General features: G+C 44.3%; 1 protein-coding gene across 1 annotated transcript in view; it reads left to right on the top strand.

The window, feature by feature from the left end:
* The first annotated feature begins 2,646 nt into the window (after window positions 1-2,646).
* The window catches only part of MGLL (monoglyceride lipase), a 62,906-nt gene continuing 42,378 nt past the window's right edge, over window positions 2,647-23,174 (top strand). Inside the window, exons 1-2 of the mRNA XM_009961440.2 lie at window positions 2,647-2,656; window positions 3,198-3,336. Of these exons, the coding sequence (XP_009959742.1) occupies window positions 2,647-2,656; window positions 3,198-3,336 (149 nt within the window). The remainder of the gene's footprint in view (window positions 2,657-3,197; window positions 3,337-23,174) is intronic.

Raw genomic sequence — 23,174 nt, 5'->3', positions numbered from 1 at the left:
AGGTGGGGAGAAGGGGAGGAAGGGATAGCTGATCCTCTGCTCCTGTGAGATGGTGAGAATCTGGGCCTGGCAGAGACTGTAGGTTGGACCACAGTCCTGCTGCCTCCAATATTAGCTACACAGAGGTTAATGGGGTATCAAGGGGATCATATATCTGGACTGACCAGGGCAGGTTCTCAAAGACAGGATCTCACCCTCATGTCCCAACAAAGGTCATTTTCTGTGAGGTGCTATTTTTATCCTGAATTTTAGGAAGAGATTTTTTCCTTGTCTCCCCCCACCTCTCTGTGGCCCTGGGAACTCAGACATTCCCAGCACCACAGCAGGAGAGAAGCCTGTTCCTGGCATCAGGTTTCATGGATGACTGTAGGGAAGCAGTAAAGTGTTCCTGGCAGATAAATTGTGAGCAGGGGAAGAGGCTTCTTCCCTTCTTTCTCTTTTTTTCTTAATCCATTGTTATCTGATCTGTATCCTTTAAATAAATATATATGCCCTTGCTTCTTCCAACTCTGGAGCTGGCTTGTGATAGCTCTTTAATTCCACCCATCCATGCTAGACGGCAGCTGGCCTGGCAAACTGTACACCTCCAAGTGCAGCTCCCAGAGCTTTGGTTAAGACCCCATCTGACCTAAATCTCACTCATTACAAACAAACATAAATGTTGGGTTTTGTGGTTTTTTTAAACAATAGCAGTTACAGGAATATGTAATTTTGCTTTTGCTGTTTATAACACAGCCCCCCCCGGGCACTTAATATAAATGACACCGTAAGAGGAAAAAATCTGGGTTTGATTTCCTTTTTATTTTTATATGGGTCATCTCTGAGGTTTGGCATTTATTGTTATTATCGTTAGCGTATATTTCTTTCCTTTCCTCAGCCTTTGTTCCCAGGTTGGGACTCAGTGAGTACATTGCCTAGCTTTAAAAAATATTAATAGCTGCCTCTTCTTAAAAAGGCCTGAGACCTTTAAGTATATGAAGGCATGTAAAAAATCAAGTTTATAATAATATCCTGATGAAACATAAAAGACCTGAATCTGTGCCCTTAATCTAAACAATTTAAAAGTGCTCCATAAATGCTAAGCACTTACCGGTATTAAATGACAAAACCCAGTATGGGGATGCCTTAAGGCTGGGAAGCTATTTTAACTTCGGGGAACCATGCTGTGACAATTTTTATAAGCAAGTATCATATACCATCAAACAGCTCTCCGATTACACTGTTTCATTGTATGTGTTGGATATCATCTGCAGTGATTAGCTGTGCTATTAGACTGTGTGTGTATAAATTATATACTGTATTTACAAACTGCCTTTACCACGAATGAGGGGCTTGGGGGCTCCTCGTCTGAAAGCCTCAATCTTTCCTTCGTGGCTCCCAAACCTGAGGAGCCGCGTACCCACCCGCGAACCGTGGAGTTAGGATTTGGGACTGTACAGCGAGCAGTTCGGAGCGGGGCAGCGCAGGCGGCAGCACGGCTCCACACCTCCCCCCCCCCCCCCCGTCCGTCCGTCCGTTCCGCCGGTAAAAGCCACCCACCCACCTGTGCGGCCCCTCCTGCGGCCACCGCCCGGCACCGCGGCTCTGCCGGCGGGGAACTCGCGGAGGCTGGGCCGGTGCGGACCCACCCGCGGGCCGGGCAGCCTCGCACCGCCATCGCCGCCGCCGCGGGGAGGGGGCGCCGCCGCTTCGCCGCCCGCCCCCCTCCAGGCGGCTCGGGGGGTGGGGGCGGGGGGGGGGCACCGCGGGGCCCCTGCGCTCCCCGCCCCGCCCGCCGCTCCGCCCTCCCGCCGGGCACCGCCGCTCGCTCGGCGCCCAGCCCAGCTCCGCCGGGGGGGGCAGCAGCGACCGCGTCCCGGGCGCGGCACCGCCCGCCCTTCCGCCGGTGCGCACCGGGCGCCCGGCTTCGGCTGCGCCGGCGGGGCGAAGCGGGGAGGCTGCCCGCGGCGGGAGGATGCGTGTGCGACCTGGGACCGCGGCGGGGCTCGGATCCCTCCTCCTCCTCCCCCTCCCGCTCCCCGCCTGGCCGCGAGGGGCTGGGGAAGTTGCGCTCACAGGCGAGATGGCTTCGCAGCGGGGATCGCTCTGAGAGAAAGGTCTCCCCCTCCCTCGCCTCCCCCCGTCGCCGCGGCCTCCGAACAGTAAGTGGCAGGAAGGAAGTAAAGTTGCAAACAACCTGCAGCGGCAGGAACTTTCTGAGCTGCTCCAGCTGCATGTGTTCAAGGTGCCTTTGATGTGTGTGCAGCAGCTTCTGGAAAGTGGACTGCAGCTTTCCCACTCGTCAGCCCTCCCTCTCCCCCACCCTTCCCAACCTCCCCTCCCACCACCGCCACTTCAGCCCACACACGCAATTTGTTTGAGAAGGGAAAAAAAAAAAAAAAAAAAAAAAAGTGATGAACAAGAAGTGGTGAATTACCCAAGCGACTTTCCTCAAAGAGCGAGCGAGCGGGGAAGAGGAGCGGCGGCGAACCCCGCGCAGCCCGCCCGGTGCACCGGAGCCGCCCGGGAGGGACCCGCCGGGGGTCGTGGGGGCTGCGTGGTTGGCGGAGCGTGAACGCATCTCCGCAGCGAGATGCAAAAAGCCTTATCTGCTTGCATTTGACTTGTGATGCCGGCTCCTCACTAGAATGCAAACCCGTGCACAGGATGAAAACAGGTTTGTTGCAAATTCCCCTGGAAATGTTTCATTCCCCACCGCCGCCACCTTCCTGCTGGAGATGTCAGAGAAGATCTTAATGATGACACCTCTGCTGCGTACCCTCCGCTGTTCTTTGGAGATGTTAAGGCAGAGATAAATCTTTTATGCAGCTGTCTTTTCATATCTGTAGCGGTTGCTGCACAATCTGCACTTGATTGCAGCTAAAATATTCTTTTTAGGATCCGTTTCACAGAACGATGCAAAATAAACACAGATGGGAGAAGTCGGGGAGAGAAAGCTGTAATGAAGTAGTGATGGTGGATTGATCTTCCTTCCCCCCCCCCCCCCCCCCCCAATGCCCTCCCCCAAAATGTGATCTTTTTCTGAACACAAAATGCTACATTTCTGTTTTAAAGCAGTAAAGATTTGGGGGGCTCTTTGGCTGGGGTTTTGGAGGGACACTTCCATCAGTGACTTTCTTGAATGCCTGCACCTGCCAAGCCTCTGTCTTGCCTTCACCTGTTCTAAAGTATGTCTTGTTTCTTCCAACACCTTGCAGGTCATTCTTCCAGAATGCCAGAGGAAAGTTCACCAAAACGGAGTCCTCAAAACATCCCGTACAAGGACCTGCCCCATATCGTCAATGCTGACGGGCAGTATCTCTTCTGCAGGTATTGGAAGCCAGCAGCAGCTCCCAGGTGAGCACTTTCAAGCAAGTGTCCTTTTTTACTATCGGTGAATAAGATTCTATTTGTGTAATTATTATTTATAGCTTGAGTGGCATTACAGGGCTGTGTGCGCGGAGCTTTACAGAGCCACTAAGAGAGATTTCTCTCATCTGAGAGAGCCCCTACTGTAAAGACTATATTCTCCAGAGGTTTACTCACTCAAGTCAGCCATACAGATGTAAAACATGGATTACTGTCATGTCATGCACAGCTGGATTGGTTGGCAGTTCAGTGTGCTACCGAGTGGCACATGCAGGTGGCTGATGCCTATCAGCAATAAACAACTATCTTCAGACTAGTAGCACAGCCAGGATACAGGCTTAGGGGTGTCTACCCTTTTGTATTTTCTCAGTGTCCACAAATTAAACATCAGCATCTGACTTCAGTTTCAACGGTAGTAGCCAAAATCTCAGGGCAACAGGCGGAATATGGTTTGACTGCATTGCTTTTTGACTGTTGTTTGGGGTTTTTTTTTAATTATTTATAGTTAGTAAATGATTTAGGGAGCTCTTTCACCGGCAACTACAATTTCAGAACTGACCTCAGTCATAAACACGGACAAGGAACCAGATAGAGAAATTTCTGTAATGTTTTTGTCTTAATTCAAATAATCCCTTTACTGTAATAGCTTTCTATGCTGATTGTGTGCTGATTATGATCTGTTATAGAAAGCTATCTCTGTTCCTCTCGTAGTTATGGTCTTTCTTCTTCCTCCCAGTATTTGCTGGCTTGGCGTGTATTTATGCTACCACTAGTTATATAAGTAGCTACTTCATAAAAATCTGGATATTGTTTTGTTGTTTTCTTTTTCGGCAAGCCAACAGGAAAAGCTGTGTTGATTTTTTGCAGGAGAAAACAGTCACAGGAAAAAGTTGTTCAAGCTGTAGCAGGGAGTTAAACTTTTTCCTTGACCACCCAACAGGTTAGACATCACCCTGTGTCCAAATCAGCCTGCAACTGCTCTGAGGGATGGATATGGGTCCAGGTTAGCTGGCCTTGGGTTTTATGTCTGCCAAACTAAGAGGCAATGGGAATAACATAGAGCTGGGAGGTGGGCAAACACCAAAGTACGCTGTCCCCAGAGGGGAGGACAGTGCAGCCACCCCAGTATAACTCATTGCACTGGTTGAGCTGTAGGATGTGGGTCTTGGTTTAAGATCACCTGGTTCACAGAGCATTTTATAGTTACTTCTACTCACTGCCTTTCAGAAACAAGGAGGAAAGTTTTTGCTGATGATGCTTTACATAGTCTTTGCACCAGCCTGAAGATTTCCTCTACAAGAAAAAAAAATGCTATCGAAACAAGCTTCTCCTGTGAAACCAGGCTGTCTCGTATTATAATGCTAATTAATCATTAACTGCCCACAACGTTCTTCACCCAGTTGTGGAATGGCTTTCTTTTTTCTTGTTTAATTTCTTAGCTGATTAGTAGTGAGTTGATGGGTCTTTGATCCAGAAGTGAAAGGATGATAAAGAGCTGATAAAACTTGGTGTCTAAATCCTCTGGGTAGTTAAATTTTTAGGGCTCTATGCACCAAGCAGTTAATTGAGAGTGAGCTTGCCCTAGTTTTGTGACAACAAAAGTGGATGGGATCAGTGTTGCTCATTTACAAGTGGTTCCTAAGTGGGTGTGTGCGTGTTTGCGTTCGTGTGTTTGTATATAAGGAGGGGGCGTGCTGTTTATTATGAGCTCTTTTTGCATTGTTATGTATGAGAGAGATGGAAAGTGACTGAATAACAAGTTAGTGCCTGTATCCTACAGTCAAGAAAGCTCTTGAAGTGCTTTGATAGGCAAACCAAAAATACATTATTTTTTTTCCCCCCTCTCACTTCTCATAAGTAGCTAAGCTTTTTCTGCTTCATATGTAGAAGCTCAGCAACTTTCATCTAATTTTAAATGTTCAGCAAAAGTGGTCTATATATATATATATGTATAGTGAGAGAAAAAGACACACCTCAGGGGACTTTTACAGGCCTGTTACAATTTATTCTATTCCAAATACTGAAGGCGATTCTTTCAATCTTCCAACTCCATTGTTGATTCGGGTTCAAATCTTAACGCTAATGAATGACACTATAACGGTCAAACGGTGGGATCTTTCGTTGATCCATTATGCATCTAATCCCAGCTAGGGCTATAGCAATACCTCTTCACTGCAGATGCCCAAAGGTTATCATTGACTTGTCTTCTATTAGAATAGAACTTATCATCCCTGATCCCTCCCCCAGGGAGGGGAAAAAACGGGATATCTGCCAAAGGAAAAATTTAAAAAGTAACCCTAGCCTGGGGTTGAAGAGCATACAATGGCTAGGCAGTCTCTGAGAGTGGGGCTGACCGACAGACATCGCCCCTTGGAGCTGGTGCTTGTCTTTTTATCTCCTCAAACAGACCCGCAAAGGTGGATAAAGGCCGTGGCAGACTAATATACTGTAGCATTTTTATTTTTTTCAGAACGATTTGTTGGAAAGATGGGGAAATTTTGTGAGGCTCTTTTACTTTGTGCTGACAAATATCCAGCCTCTGATCCTGTGTGGTGTTGATCTGACTGATCAGCCCATACTGGTGCACATATGGAAGCTTTGTTGTAAGTGCCACCGAGGCCAAGGTTGTCCTGCGAGTGAAAGGCACCTATTGTGAGTTCCTCAGCAGGGTCCGCTTTGTTTCGAAGGGGGATTTAGGTGATTACTTCACAGGAAGCTGACACACAAAGGCACTCAGATGTCATAATGATTAGATGGGGTAGATAGAGTAGGTACTAATGGGACTAAGGAAGGAGAGCGACAGAGTTTTCCACTTGTTTTTCGGGTGGGAAGTCACTCCTAGCAGCAGAGCTGGGGACTGGATGTTGTCTTCTATTGCTGTCTGCTGGCAGCAATGCAGGTGCAACTTCCCCAGCCAGCAGCCCTGCAAGCTGCCCAACTTGTTGAGCCAGTTTCATCTTAAGATGTAATTAAGTGGTCTTGTTGAATGGAGCAGGGAAGAAAAAGCAGTATGTTCTGGTGTCGTTTTCATGTATTGTGCCAACAGCAGGATTTGTGGAGCATGAAAACAGGCAACTCTTTGGCACTGACTGCTCACTAGTGAGTGCAAAGCTTAAGATCTGGGCAAGGCAGCGTGTTTTCAGGACCATGTAATGTTGTTTGGAGGAAGTAAATTATTAGTGTCAAACCAGATTGATCTCGTGCTTATAGCATGTCCCAGTAGCCGAGGAATTCCTACTTAATGGGAAAGCAGTCTTTGTGTAAACAAAAACAGCGGCTCCATGCAAGGTTAAAACCTCTGCCACCACCCTGGGCGGTCTGAGTCAAAATAGGAGGTGAGGACTTAAGAAACCACGTTCTGTTCCCAGCTCTCAGACAAAGCTGCTAAGAATAGAGGTGGAATGAGGAAGGGGAAGGAAAGTTGGGAGGAGAAGTCAAGACATTTCCTTTGAGGCCCCTAAAGGGCCAGGAGAAGTATAGAGATGACCTTCTTTTCCTCTCTCTTCTGTATCCCCATAGCCTTTTCTGGAAGCTTCAGCTGTGCCTATCACTGCCCAGATAAGCAGAAACAGTTTGTTCCGGGGCACTTTCAGCCCTTTTGCTTTACCTCAAATAAACCCTGTGAGATTTATTGACCCAGAGGGGTTTTTTCAAAGGTGCTAATAGCCTGCAGCCACCATTGACTTCAGACAGAGAAAGTGATGCTCAACTCTCTCCCTGTAGATCAGCCACTCTAGGCTGGACACTTGAAGCTTGAGACACTTGTAGTTAGAGGATGCTTTTGAAAGTATGGGTTCCAGACATCCTTGTATCTGAGCTTCCTCATCTATCAAACAGAACTCATTATCTGGGTAGTTAGCATGACGCTTGTGTGTCTCTCCACATAGTGGTCTCCAGGTGCACTTAGATGATTACCAGCAACTGAAGTGGTCTGCCTGAGGAGGCTGCCTGAAGCAGAGATGCATGTGGGTCACAGATGTGTTCCTGCCTGATTGTTAATGTACGCTAAAATAGGTTGGCTCAACTTTAGACATCATGACCATGGTTTAAGTGAACAGAGTTGCAATTGTCTGAGTAAACAGTGCCTTTGTAGGAGTTCTCTCAGTTCTACACCTGACACGTGTGATTAAAACCACAAAATTAAACAAAAAGCACCCGCTTTTCTATTTACTTTTTAAAATTGTTTTACTCTTTGAAAAATGCCTGTCATTCATTCTGACTTGTTAGCAATGAAAGGCCAAGCCAATAAGGAGAAAATATATCTCTCCCTTCCCAGGGACTTTGCAGAAGTGCCTGTGGTGCAGAAATACAAACTGCTTTTATATTTGAACTGGCCCTTAAATTGTGAATATTGCTTGCTGATTTTGGCACCTCATTACCAGCATTTCCATGGCATTTCCAGAAGAACAGCACAGCTCCCAGCATGAGCAGATGACAAAGTTGAATTTGACTTTCAGAGCCTTCCAAAATGAATAAATAAATAAATAAACCAAAGTGAAGTCAAAGGAAAGGGAATCAAGTCACTAATTATAATGTCTTTAATTGTGCTGTGTGGTGTTAGTCTCTAGAAATACTTAGAGGAATTTCTAATTCAGTGTGACTCTTGAAGAACACTTTTGTTTGTACTAATGAGGTCACCTTCAAACTAATGCACAGGGGTGAGATTTGTATGGTGCAAAGTGACTTGTGTCAGCACAGTTTGTTGTAGGACAAATTCAGCTCCCTCTGTGTGTCTGATCACATCTTACCCAGTGCAAAGGGGAAATAAAAGTTATCATTGTCGAATCAACATTCCAGCCTTTGCTTGCTGCATTGCTATTGCCTGAGTTTCTAAAGCCTCCCTTCTATTCATCAGCCATGTATGTGTTCCTTTAATGCCTATGTTCTCTTTGCTCCATGTGACTGTCTTATTCACTGTGAATGGGGCCATGCTTTTATGATTTCTTATGCATTTCCAGAGGATGGGCAAATTAGCAAACCGGCTTCAAGTAGGAGAGACTCTGACAGACAGGAGAGCAGCTTGATTCTTGCTGTAGATATTTCCAACAGGCTTTTTTAGTAGGATAATTTTTTTTCAATCTCCACAGGAATGTTCAACAGAAGCAAATCTGCCTTTTATTCCACAGAACACAAGGAAAAAGGCAAATAACAAAGCGAGTAACAACGGTAATTAAACTCTTCCTTTTGCTCATTGCGCTGTTAGGATCAGCTTCTGAGCACAAGTGTACAACCGTGTGACATTGGGGTGTCAGAACAAGGTGACTTTAGGAGTTCCCTGTTGTGAATCTCAAAGCAGTAAAATTTCATCCTGGTCCTGAGACAGCAGCAAAGGAAGCAAAATCAGTGTTGGTTCTCAGTGTGCCACCTGATGAACTCTTGGAAATGGTGCTGTCCAACACGGTGGATATCAGAGGCAGAGGTAGAAATAAGAGAAAGGAAGAAAAATGGTCTTGAGATTGTGTTGAAAAACTCAATTTCTGCTCATGATTCTGCCAGAGACTGAAGGCTAAGCAAACCTTGCTTCTCTCGTGCAAATGGCTCATTTGCTTTTAATGGGATTACGGATGTGGTGATCAGTACTGGCTTTGTACCATGACCCTGATGGATCCCCTAGCTGGTCACTCAGCAGTTAGAGCCCTGCCTGTCCCTCCAGGTCTCTTTATCCTGAGCAGACCTTGCACCTGCTCTCCTCTCAGATTGGTGCTTAAGTTTTCTTCAGCTCATCAAACTGGGAGCACTCTAAACCAGTTATTTGTTGGCAGTGATGCAATAGTTGAAGCAGACAAACTCATCAACCTGATCAGGGTTCCAGATGCAAGAGCACTTTACTTCAGTAGCACAAGAAATGTGTAGATTTAGACAAAATAAGAAAGCGAGCTGCACACATTTCCTTGCCTCAATTTCTTCAGCACTCTTGAACATCCCTTGGGAACAGACAGCAGCTCTTTTTGATCACCATGAATACATCTACAAGAGTTGGCTGGTATAGTTGTACTGGCTAGAAGAGGGTATTTTTTCTAGATGCCTGTTGCAGAGGAGTTGGCCTGTGTTTCCTTGCAAGTTCCCTTCAAGCTGCTGTGGCTTTGGCTTTTCAGAGCCAGAGTGAACATCTGATCTCTTTGTTCTTCTAGGGAAACTGCATTGTTCTAAGAGCCGTCCCTACAGACACATTTGGCTGAGCTGCCTTTCCTAGGTTCAGGTGTGCCATTGTCCTACTGTGCTTCCACTTGAATGGAAGCCATCAGTGTTTTAAACCTCCTATTGTCCCTTATCCAAGAGATGTGACACAACCCTGATAGCAAATGGCTGAATCTCCTAAGTATCCAAGGAGATAATATTGCATCCTGACCATGAGATTCCTTAAGATATGCTTAGGCAGGTCCCTTACCTCATCACACCACAGTTATATTCTTAACTATACCCATATGTCCCTGCCCTGTACTCCACCAGTACAGACATTCTGGTGCTGTGTCAGTGTGGCTTATTACCCTATACGAAAGAAATTAGCAGCACCAGGGTAAGTAAAGTTTTTCATCATTAAAATAGGGTTTCTTCTTGCAGACCAATAAAATTTCACTTACGTTTGCTGGAACAGAAATACTGGTACAGCAACCCCAAATACCAACCTTGGGCTAGTCCCAACCATAAAGATCTCCTAAAGCAACCAGACCTGGCAGAGTCACTGAGTGGTGGTGTCAGGAAGGCATCTCAAAGCTGAGCAGACTCACTGTCCAGGAAGTGGCACCAAAGTGTGGCCTGGGGGACAGGCAGGGAGCAGCCAGTGGAAGCAGTCCTGGTGACCGGAGCACTCCAGTCAGATTTGCCTGCCTCTGAGCACACTCCTATGGGCTGTCCACATCAGCTAGGGCAGGAGAAGGGATGGGTCTTGGAGTGTGCTGTACTTGGGGATGTGTTTGTTTCTCCTAGACCGGTGCAGTATGTTTATGTCCAAAGGGATGCATTATTTCTGCAGTAGCAGCTGTGTAGCTAAGACCAATCTCCTAAGACCTTGAGTAACACCAAACTTTGTGAGTACTTCCACTGGAATGAAAGAAACTCCCCTTCTGCATGCCAGACACTTGCTCTCCAGCCAGGAGCTATCTTCATTTCTGTTTGGCAGGCGTTCACTTGGTGATGGGAGCCTTTGAATCCTCCCATACTATGTGATGGCAAAGGCAGCTTGCTGGACCTAGAAAATTTAGTGTCAGAAAACCCAATAAAGAAGCGAATGAGGAGCAGAGAACAGGCCAAACACATTGTCAAGACAGTCATTAGGCAGTGACACAATGACCAGTGATTTACAGAATTGGACCCTTAATTTCTCTGTGCTTTTGTTTCCTCATCTAAAATAAAGTGTAATCATCCAGGCAAGTGATATAAATTGGGTCTGGAGCCCCTAGATGAAAGTTGCCGGAGAAAGTAAGTTATTCCTTGAGGTTTGGTGGTTGAAGAGTGCTTGATGTTTGAAGAGAGATTTTTTAAAAATCTACTAAGTGGTGCATTAGTTGTTCTGTGCTGTTCAGCTGCAAGTAAATTGTGTCAGCAGCAATCTGTTTAAAGAAAGAAAAAAAGAGAGAGAGAAAAAAAAAAAAAGGAAACAAAATATTGACAACTGGGCTAAAGCCAAACATTCAGCAGTAGTAGTGTAGTAATCGTTTGCTCCAGTGTTGTGTATAGATGGGTAAGGAGAAAATGTACAAACTACTATAGATTTGGTAGTCAAGAAAGATTACTGATCTTTTTCAGCCATCTGACCAATGATAAAAACGGCTTGCTCTGTATGTTTTCTCTCTTCCTTGATCAAGCTTGAAGCTTGCAGAGTGAGGGAGTAAAACTTAAATCTTTGTCCTTTTTTTAGAAAAGAAAGTTGGTTTAATTTGCTGTAGGTGTCAGCAGGTTAGCTAATTCACCAGCTGGCAAGATGAGCTTATTTTTATAATTTTTCAACACATTTTTTACTTTTATTTTTCAAAACTATCGCAGTGAGGTTTCAAATTCAACTGTCAAATGCCAGAAACCTTCAGTGCCTTAATTTTCTGGGCTAAAGGCATGAGGAGTGATGAGGAAGCAGTAAGTAATTAAGTTGCTGTAGAGATAACATCTAGCTGACTTAATGGTTAAGCTTTTTATTCATTTTTTCAGTTTTGTGTGAGAACTAGTCTACAATATGTGGAGTATTAAAAAACTGCATTTTGAGCAGCATTCATAATCTCATTTTATTAAGAGGGTATTCAAGCAATCAGCATTCAGCCATCCTCTCATGATTTTAGCAAGGAGCACCAAGCATCTCAATCCAAGTTGTCCTGAAAATGCACAGATCATCTCTCTGACATTATTAGCTGCCCATAAATTCATTAGGACAGAAAACTTTTTAAAAATTTACTTTTTCTTTCCAGTTTTGCTGTGGCCCCATGTGCATAGCACAGGGCTGGAGCTCAGGGAACCCATGGTGACATTTTGACCCTGCTGTTAAACTCCGCCTGATTGCTGTAGGGTCAGGTTTTGCCTTATGCTGTGTGTCCATCCTTGCCTCTGGCATGCTGTGTTCTTATGGGCAAGGCATTTTACCTCTTGTGCTTCAGTTTGCGTGACAGTGGGAGGAAGAGTTGATCCTTGCTTGGGACAGGCTAATGGATCAGAGGACCTCTTGAGGTCCCATTCGTCTCTGCGTTGTGTGACTACAACAAGCCTAGTTGCACCCTTTGTAAAGCATTTCGGATTTTGTGAATGAGGAGCGTTGTACAAAAGCCAGCTGTTGTTATTATTTATGCTGTTTATTTACTGGCCACATTTCTCAGAGCTGGGGAATGGAAAAAAAAATCAGTCAGCAGATTCACTTTGTTTATGTTCAATTTCAGTTTCAGTGTTTGGGGAACGTTGATTTGTTAAACACTACTCCTTCCTCTAAAACCTCTAGTTTTACGTCGGTGGAAACATTGTCTCATTCTTAACATAGGTGTACATTTCTCTTTTGAAGCATCATTTAGGGGTTCTGACCGTCAAAGGTTTGCTTCCTACTGTGCGTGTCCTCCTGTTGCGTTATGAAAGATGGTCAGATCCCTCAGCAGAGCTAAATGTAGCCTCAAGGCTTATTTACACATTGCGAAGCCCAGGACCTTTTCAGCCGTGCCCCTGCTCAGGCTCCCCGCAGCTCTACAGGCAGTTAGCAAAGCTTTGCTGCCCCGTGTGCCCCTGCCAGCTCTCAGGCACCACGCAGGGCACAGCCAGGGGTGCTCCCAAGCCCCGTCCCTATCTCACAACTACAGAACTGAGGTCTCTCGTCCTCCCCGTGTCCCACATGGCACATGCAATGGTTCAGCCCTCATCTGGGAGCTCTATGTCTCTGGTGCTGTGAGCAGCCCCGGTGTTGCGCTGCAGTGATATAGCTGATGAAGCTCTTCCCATTCCTGCTGCAGGCTGTGACAGATGCACCCCTCACATGTGATCCAACAAATGGTGTCTTGTAAGTTGGCAGAAGAGAAACGCAGGAGGAAAGACAAAACATCTTCCCTGCTGCTAGCTCAGACATCAACTCTTGACTCTTTCTTTGCTGGCAGTCAGAGGAGCTGGAGTCAATCTGGCAGTGGCCAGGTTAATAACTGTGGTATTGAAAGCATTTGCTCTTGATATTGCTGAAGCTTTTTAAAAACGGTCAGAAATATGTGGTACTTCTCAGTTTCTGGTGAAGCACTCCACATAAAACACAGCGTTCCTGCAGCAGAATAACAGCTTGTGGTTTAAATAAATGTTGTTATTTCTGCTCTGCTGTAGGTGTACATGTATGTTTTGGTTCAGTGACTGCCAGATACTGTAAATGAGTATTGATTTCCTTTTCTATTTTAAGCATTTCTGCAGAAAAGGCATCCCACATGCCTTTAGCTTTCTCTGCCTATACTTAAAGTGATTGCAGCCAAGGATTTATCTAACTAAATACTCTTATTTTATTGTTACCACTCATCCTTGTTTTAGTAGTTGCACCCCAAGTTGGTCAGACCCACATTCACCTTTTGGAGTTTAAAGCTGTTAAATCTAGCCCTTTTTGAGAGCAAATCAACAAGACAGTGTTTAAAACTCATAGCAAGTAGTTCCTTATTCACATTAGTGTAACAACCCTCACTGCCATTGGTGAAGCTGCCTTGGTGTTAGAAATGAAAGAACGTTTTAGGAAGCAAGCCTGCCATAGCTAATCACTGAGTGAGATTAGCTCAGCGTGGCCAAGAAATAACACAGACCTGGATTTGGCAACTGTAGGCTGAAGTCTAAGTCATCTGTAGGTAAACCGTTGCACCTCAGCTGCAGTTCAAATTTACTTTGGTTTAAAATGTGAATAAACATTTCAGCCTTTAAAGCACATGTTGCAGCGATCACTGTCTTAACAGGATTCCTGTATCTCACCTTTAACTGCTTACACTCAACTTTCTTTCCTGCCTCAGGTCTACAGCAAACATGGAATAGTAAATTAATTGGAACATGCTCAAAGCTTTGGCAAATGCTTTGCCTGTGACATTACTGATTTCCCAGAGGAGTAGCTGCTGATATTGGTTTTGACAGAGCCTGTAAAGCTTCTCACTGCAAAGATTCCTCTCATAGCTGGGCAAGGCTGAAGTGCAGCTCTGGGATGTGCTGAGATAAGATTATTCATTGGAAATTAATGTGCTTAATCTCAAAGTATGTTAAAATATACATAAGTGGTTTATGATTTAGAAACCAATCCTTGAGTTTCTGTCTTTGGAATTATGGGATAATTCCACTCTGGATTTTGGAAAATCCCACAGAAAAAGATTGCCTACTTGGAGACTCAAGTCATCTGTGACACCTGAACTTTTTAGGAGTTCGTCAGTTGGTTAAAGATAACCAGTTAAGATCTCTGCCGACACAGAGGATTGCAGTCAAAAGTGGATCAGAAAGGTCAAAGTGTGGATGGGTAATCAACTCAGTGCAGGAAGTAACCGAGTGTTCCACATTATGGGTGGAATTGCCTGCTTACCAACCATACTATCAGGTCTAAGTATGTCAGGGAATTGAAGTTTTGTGTTTTGCTTTAAATCATCACCATAGAATTGGGAATTGCGGTCAGTGCTTTACTGAAAAGTAATAATATCATAGTCTCGAGTTCACAGAACAGGTAAAGTATCATCCCCTTTCTTGCTCCTTACTTATTCACAGCTCTCTTCCAAGCTAATGAAGATTTGCCCACATAAGCCTAAAATACCTGATCAAAATTGTGCTGTTTTTATTGCAAGGAATGACTTGGAAACACTCTGACCACCTTGTGCCAGATGTGTGCTTTTCAGCTTCTTCCCTGCAGAGGTGCTAGGGTGATGAGCTGAATTCTTCCTTTAATAAATTTTTCAATATTGCTTGTCATGAGTTGTCTGTGCCATCCACTCCCTGAAAAACCAGCTTGAGACTGGAGGTGATTAGAGCCATGGCTAGAGTCTAAAACGCGGACAATCCCGTTTTTAAGAAGCCTTGATTTTGTGGGGAGACTGTCCGTGGAGAACCCCTGGTGAGACCAGGTTCAGACCACTAGTGATGTCCAGCTCCTGCATGAAAAATACCTTGTGGAAAAATGTGAAGTCAGAAAAAGTCTGCAGGCTTGTCTTGGAGGACTGTAGGAAACACTGCTTAACATTTAGATGTAGTATCCTGTGCACCACTTTATGATTTGTCTCAAACTGTAAGCAAACATTTGAAAATAACCGAGCAGGCATATTACCAAGAATTAAAAGTCACCAAGTACTTGTGTGGACCTAACCAGAGGGATGGTTTTATTAAATAAAGTGATTTCTGTGATTTGAAACCTACAGAGCCTCAACTAGAACTCGTTACCTTGATACAGGGATACTGCTGGCTAATTCCAGCTTCTGTGCTATGCAGAAAGGTGAGATTAAATGGTCAAAATGGGGCTAGGATGCCATGTAGGGAACATTCTTGCATGGCTTGAGCTGATCCCTTATTAAGCACACCTCATTCATTTCTGGGAAGCCTGCTTGGTCTTTTAGCATTGAGTTGGGTTTGTCAGGCTATGAATTTATGGCAGCAATAAGCAGTGACTTGGCACTGGAACAGGTACCAGTGTTCTGAATATGCCGAGACTACAAGTGAACTCAGTAAGGAGGAACTGGTTTTGCACAGCAACTTTGAAACGGAGGGATACTTTTGTATAAAAAAACCTGCTTTGTTCAGTGAACAGGTTTAGTCCTGAACTAGTGAGTAGTGCTGAGTTTAAGTGATAGTGGCTGTGCAGAGGAAAGCTTCTGGCCCTTTAATTGCAGCTTTCTCATGCTTTCAAAGGACAGTCCATCTAATTACACAAGCCTTTCTTTTTTCCAAGGCTTTGGCTCACCAGGCAGTGCCTGCATTTTGATTTAAAGAAGAAACTGCTACACGACTGGCTAACCGGTTATTTTTGTCCCTTTGGAAATAATTAGAGGTTCAGTGCAAGTCCGTGAAAGAGGAGGGAGAGGTCTGCAAAAACTGTTTTTGCTCTTACTCCCCGTTCGTTGGTTCTCCATTGAGAATTGTGGTCCTGCAGCCATCTTCCATCTGCGGTGGCCTTGCTTCCAAGTGAAAATTAATTTTTAATAAAATTAACAAGAAGTATCTTATTTTTCCTGCTTTCCAAGGGGATCTATGCCAGAAACTCTTTTGCTTCTTTGAATATTCTCCCTCCAGACCTTAAAGCTAATCTAAAAATTTTGTGATTCTAGATCAACTTGAATTTTGCAGCTGATGTCTTCTGTTTAAATAATGCTTTGCACAGTTTTCTTAGAAAGACACTGACTTCTTAGTGCATTCATCCTTGTAGCTCCCCTTGAGAGATACAACCTCCATTTTGTCTCTCTTGTAGTCTTTATACCGAGGAAGGGCTGAATCAGAGCAAAGTACAGAACCGTGATGTCCAATTCCAGCCTTACTCCCAGCCAGGTCCAGGGGCAGTTCTGCCCGAGCTCCCCCCCAAGTCATCCCTGCCTCAGTCCTGTGTGTGTGGCAATGCCTACACCTTGCTTCTTTGGAAACAGAAGTCATAATTCTTCTTTCAAGGATTCCCGTGCTCTGTAGAAGGACAGCAGCAAGAGGAAAACGCAGCTCCAAATCCTTGAGCTGCCCATGTCTCCGGAGAGCTTGTCTGCCTTGCAGATTCAGAGCAGCAGGTTTGGCAGTCAGTTCTGCCGAGGAAAATCCCATCTCTGATATCAAAGAGGACGAGTGTCTCCCCGAGGCAGTCCCGTGTAACCCTAGAATCCCTCCTCCTCAGTTTTATCCAAGAAAGGGGTGGGAAGATCCAGCCCATGAATTTTAAGCTACACACCACACATTTCACCTCTGATCTTAGCCTTGTGTCCCCTAAAATATTACTTCAAAGCTTCCTTGAAACAATATACAGCTGGTCTCAGATGCTAACGTTGTAGAGATTTTTCCAGAGCTGTGCAGTTGCAAGGTTCCAATAATTCCTTCCCTCCCACCCCCACCTGATGTTTCCTTCAGCTCTTTTCCCTGTATTAGACCACTGATGAGTTATTCTTGGTGAGGGCTTGCTTTTCGAAGAGCTACAATAAATCACTGTAAGCTGTTTCTCTGCATTGTTTTGTGCTGGCTCTAGCTAGATCCTGTTGAACCTTTTGTCTTGAAATATATCTGTACTACCCAGTTCTGTCTCTGCTCCATTGATTTATGGTGTCTACACTTTCTGGTGTTGTTAATAACTTACCCATGTTACTCCTCCTGAAGGTCATGGCAGTTCTCAAATATCCTCCTAACTCTGTGCTGAAGAGGGATTGTGATTTTGAGATGTGTGATGAGACCAGGCTTGCAGACATGTTGCAAGAGAGTTGCTCATGGAAGCAAATGCAGATTTTAAGACTGAGCCCTAAGTCTCTGTGATGTTAGATGGTAGGATTAACAGCAGTTTAAACTAACAGCAGCCCCTTTGGACAGGCTTGAATGAGAACTTCCAAGCCTGAGTAAACAGGGAAAGAAAGTAGGAAGCAGAGTTTGCTGGAGAGGTTAATTTTTTAATTGTCAGTTTAGGATCCAGACAGGAATGAAGCTACTGATTCTACTAGACTAGACCGAACCACATCAAACACAAATGTGCAGAATCCTCAGTCCCCACAAGCTTTAGAAAATCAAGCAGAAATTTTGTAGTGTGAGCATAGTGCATGGTCCTTTGACATATTTTGTGGTGCTTAAAGGTTTTTCACAGGTTAAATTACTACATTCTTCAACTACTACTTACCTCAGTCTATCTGGAAGAGGTGAATTCCTCCAGATTTGGAGCTCTGTGAGATATTGATGCTACATAGTCTGTGATATTGAGAGAAAGTCGATAGAGTCTTGACTTTTTCTGAGTTACTTTTTCTCCTGAATTGGGAAAAATAGCTATAGAACTGCTAATTTAACATAATGTTGTTCAACTTCAATGATAGCTGAAAAAAGAGATGGCTACCCAGATTAGGGACCTGCCTGGCAAAGCTATGGGCCAGTAGAACAGAGGCTAAGAATGCATTTCTCAAAAAAACTGAGCAAGAGAGCAAGCAAAGCTCTTGGATGTAATGCCTCCTTGAAACATGGCTTGGAATTGGGAGCAAAGTCTTTGCTTCACGCACCTTCAGAGGGCCGTAACTCTGCATGTTTCCTAGAGACGGAAGGATGGCATGAGCGGACACACCTGACTCCACCATAAATATTCCTGTCTAACCAGAGTCCCCAGGCTGAACTCTTGTCTGACTCCATAGGTCACAAGCACGCACAACATGAGAGAAATAGCTGTAGTTTGTAATCCCTGCCCATTTGTAATCCCTGCCCACGGCCCAAATTTTGTCAGTGTTGCTACGGGACACAAATCAGCTCAGGGAAAAAAAAAAAAAAGTGCAAAAGCTGACTCAAAAAGCAGATACAGACACATCCCTCTTCAGGTCCCAAATTTCAGGTCTTACACTCAAAGCAAGAGGCTCAAGAGCCCTCCAGAGAAAAAGTCACCATTAGTGAGCAAAACAATTCGTTCTTCATTAAATGTTATTGGAAATGATTAGCTCAAAATTTAAAAAAAAAAAAAAAGGGTAATCTTGAACCAAATACCAAGGGTAGAAAATTGGAATGACAGTTAAAGCTCAACAAAGTTACAAGTTGCTTAATGCATAATGTTATTATATGAAAGATAACTAACCTTCATGATCAGCAAGGACCACTAACCCAGATAATACAAGCATGCATACCTTTAGTTGATTTTCCATTATAATATACTTTGGAAGCAAAATATACATACATGACATTATATTTTTAACAAGTTAAAAAAGTCTGTGAGCAACTATCCAGTTGCTTGTCCAAAAATGCCAGCAGTGAAATGTTTTGGATAAATAAAGGTTAATTGTTCACTGTGGTTCTAAGACCCAGGCTGGTGCCAACTACAAAGGAACTGATAAATCAGCTCAAACAACACAACAAAATGTAAACTTATTTTCAGCAAGGCAATCATTTTTCTGGCAGGCTACCTAACTCAGAGCTTTCCTGTCAGTTTTTAAAAATTACTTTAGGAGTTTAGTGTCAAGTATTCAAAACTCCTGAAGTCAGATGTTCTTTGTAAGAGCTGATCTGGTTCTGGTAATAGCATACATAAAAACAAATGAAAAGTTTAGTTGTCTTCCATAGGATAGCATGGTATTAGCTTAAGTTGCAAGGGCTTGATTCAGAAAGCCATTTCTGCATGTAATTAAGTCAGTCCTTATGCAGGACAGCATTTTGTAAATCCTTTTTAAACTTTCATCTTGTACGTTGTAAGTCCTACTGACTTTCATGAGTTGAAGAAAGTTTCCTGAGGTTAAACAAGTACTTAAATATTGTTCTGAAGAGGGATGCTTTTGAATGGGGTGGAAAAGATTGCATTTTTCATATATGCAGTCACAGGAAGCTTGTCTTCAGTTCTTTGGTCTACTCCCAGTGTTTTGAGTTATTTTCTGGCAATAAAAGAGCACGCACGGGGTCCCACAGATATAGCTCTGTCCCCCAAGGTCACAAGATGTTAAAATCATACCATCCCACTCACAACCTTCCTCGTCTAGTTCAATTTCAACATGATTTTTGTGGAAAATAAAGCAAGAACACGGATCATGCCCAGCAGGACCCGAGTCCTGAGTTGTGTTTCTGGCCTGCCAGATTTCATAGCGCAACAGCTTTCTGAGTGTCATTTCAAGGTATGTTTCTTCTAATGACAGAGCCCTGGTTTGAAAGGGCCCTTGCTCATTTGCGTAAGCCCAATGCTGCATTTATTTTCCTTACGGTTGTTCTCATGCAATTGATTGTGGAATTACATCTCTAAACAATTGTCCTGGCATGGCAGAGGTGGCAACACGTCCCCAGCAATAAAGACAGGGAGAACCTCTAAAACTGGCTCTTGCACCTGGAGCTGAATTCCTTCCCTGTGAAGCTGCTCCCCACACAAGGAGTGAAGTATTAAAGGCTGTGCAGTTACAGTGAGAAATATGGAAGGATTGTGAACAGATAAAGCTTAGATCATCGTGTGACCTCTCTGGCAGGACAGAAAGACAACGTGTTCATACGGGTTTGTGCACACCGCCTTTGCGCTGCAGCCTGGCCTCTGCCACTCCTGGCCTCCCTGATTCAGGAGAGGATCTGCACGTTCCTCGTACCAGCTGCGTGTGGCATCGCTGTGTATTGCTTGCTCAGCGAGCTGCAACTGCAACGCAGGAGGGACTGATACCAGTCATGGGTGACCAGCACGGTGGAGATGTGGGAGCAGGGACTGGTCACTGGTATATAGCATCACCTCCTGATGCGGGAAGCTGTGCAATACCAGGAGGCAGAAGCCTGCAGTGAGGCAGGAGGAGGAGGTGATGACAGCTATGGGAAGGGCAGGGATCTGTGAAAACTGTCTGTTGCTTTTGCAAACATCAGTGGATAAACTGGTTTCCTTTAATAGCCATAATTGTTGTTGCACTAGTTAGGTGACAGCAGGCACTGGGATGCTTACTTATGCTCAGCTCCCACCTTGGCTTTGTGTGGAGGCACACCTGCTGAGTGTGGGGAAATCATGCTGTTGTGTGATTAGGTGGTTTCCTGAGCAGATGCCAAAGCAATCCTATTTTGAGATGTTCAGCAATTACAGTTCCACCATCCAAAGCCAGCTGAAGTACCCGAAGATGCATCAGGTTTCCCTGCTTGCGGTTAGAGAGACCAGAGCCGGCATGGGTCCAAGGCACAGGTCAGTCTCCACCAGAAAGCTTTGCAGGCTGGGCACGATGTTTTCTACGTGAGATGTGTGAGTGTCCAAGGATTTCACCAGTGCAATTGCTAGAGCTGGAGGTGAAGAAGTTTCTCTCCAGGATCAATTTGATAACATGGCCAATACACAAACCTCATTTAAACAGGATTTCCACTGAGGTCGTGTACAGAGGCACAGCAGTCCTGCAAAATCTTAAAGCCTGCAGCGTTTCTGTATTAATTTTAAACGACTCTGTTGAAAGCACTCTCTGATACTCTGTTACTCCAGCCATTGTGGTAGGAAAGAGCAGGCTGCGATTTGAGAGCAGGGGTGTCTGCAAAAATGTTTACATACAGTAAAAAACTGCTGTCAGTCAATCTAATCACTCATATTTTCATGCCAGCTTACTAGTGAAAATATGTTGAACCATGTATTTGTTATACTGCCTTCAGGTATTATTTGCCAATTCTAAACTTGTTTTGTAATAGAAGATTGGAGATTAGGTGAAAGAGCCAGAAATCCTTCAATCCTTGCTTGGATGATACTCATACTAATTTCAATTTTTCAAGCTGTTCTGTTTACTGTATGGCCCCTGTGCTTAGACCCAAAAGCTGGAGCTAAAGGGCTAGTTTTTAGTCTGAGGCCACTCTCACTTTATGAAAAACAAAATCAGCTACTGCTGTTTCATCGTAACAGTTTGGAAATTTTACTCCTTATTTATGACTATTGATAGGACAAAACTTTCAAAAGTATGTGAGTCTTCTTGACAGCTACTGGCATTAGGGCTCTTAAGGCACAAACAGTCTCAGGAATCTTATTCAGTGTTTTGCAGACAAACAGTAACCCAGATCTCTTCCCTGTGGTGTCCAAAGGCTCAGTTCTGCAATGCCTGGCAATTGTGCTAGATGAGAGTAGAGGTTGTAGGAACACCTTGTGTCTCTGAAGCATTGAGGTTTTTTCTTTTCTCACTGGTTTCACAGAAGATGAGGGGTCTGAGCATCTAGCAGGATGCTGTCAGGCAAAGTCGTGGTCTGCATCAGTGTGAATGAAAGCAAAATTAGGGCTTTGCTGTCAGGGGGAATGAAATAACAGCAAGAATTTCCTGGCAGAGATCTCTTTGCTAGCTCCCCATTAGGTTTCATTCACTTGGTGTATTTCAGTGCATGCATTCAAATAATATTTCTCTAAGAAATGAAGGGCTGTATTTGGTCAGCTGAGTTTCACCTTAATCTCTGTGCCTAGTCAGCAGGAAAAAAATACATGTCTTCTGAAGAGTAACTGAGGGCTTAAGTAAGACACTGAGCAGGGAAGCTGTCAAGAGCCAGGTAGTAGGAGGTATATGGCAGAGAGACTTAGCCTGGCTGAGTCTGTTGCATATCAAGGTGCTGGGCACACAGGAATTTTCTCTCACATTTCCTTAGTTTCTGCTTCGGCATCCTGTGCATGCCGTTCACTGCTTGCTGTACTGCGGAGCCCGGAGCCTGCAGGTTAACAGCCTGGCTTTGCTTCACCCCCCACCTCCCTGCTGCATTTCTGAATGTTTGGCAGGTCTGCCAGCCCCAGACTTGGGGACTGTGGTGTCTCTTTAGGTGACCCAGGACGAGGGCTGAGGTGCCAGACTATTGCATGTAGGTGGAGGCAGAAGCATTTGGATGATGCCTTTGATTTTGAGGGCAAGTGTAGAACAATAACTCTCTCTTCCAGCACTGGCCACAGTGTCTCTGCTGGGCTGCCTACATCTAGGAGAGGTGGGGCACGTAAAGCTGTGATGCCTGTTCTGCAGAAAGTTAATATTTTCCACTGTGGAACGAGCAGTGTCTCCATTTCTTCAGTATTTGGAGCTATAATAATAGAACCTGCACTCTGAAAATCACGCTGTCTGGCAAGTGCATCGATAATTTGACAAATCTATTGATGGGGGAAGATGACAAGGAAGAAGTGACTGCTCCACACTGATTGTTTTGAAACCTTCAGTGATACTAAAGAACATTTGTAAGGCATAGCAAGTTAAATGTGCTACATGACCTAACCTCACCCTTGCTAATTAGTATTAGACAGATACCAGAGCATCTTTGCATTGCTGCTTTTGTGTTTACAGTGTGCTCTGTAAAATCCTTCTGGTTTCAATGGACGCTCTTTCAAGTTGTCTAGCATGAGCAAATACTTTGAAGCAGGTGCTAATGAAAGAGCTAGAGCAGGAGTTTCTGCATCATACAACATATTTTTTAAGTTTAAATATATTAAGATCAAAGCAGTTTATTGCAGTGAATACACTGTCTAAAAAGGTATTCAAAATCTCAATCAAAATAACGTTGAGGAATTCAGTGGATGTAAATGGCTGTAAATGGCTGTCATTATTTTATGCTGTCAGCTCATTTAATATTTTGCTGTTAATGCACTGAAAATGTCTAACTTGTAGCCTTCAAGCTGTTCTGTGGTTGCTGATGTTGCAATGACATGGTACTTTTAAATGAACAAGTTATGTTTACATTGCTAAAGCTGGATTTTACATAGTTACCTGTCAAATTCAGCAAAACAAATGTAATTTCATTGCTAGTTCTATAGTTCTAGTCTAATTCTGTACAAACTTTGCCCAGTAAAA

The sequence above is a fragment of the Leptosomus discolor genome, chromosome 9 (assembly GCF_034619465.1).
Source record: "Leptosomus discolor isolate bLepDis1 chromosome 9, bLepDis1.hap2, whole genome shotgun sequence".
Taxonomy (NCBI): Eukaryota; Metazoa; Chordata; class Aves; order Leptosomiformes; family Leptosomidae; genus Leptosomus; species Leptosomus discolor.
Note: the sequence above shows the minus strand (reverse complement) of the source record. Positions and strands in the feature narration are given on the sequence as shown.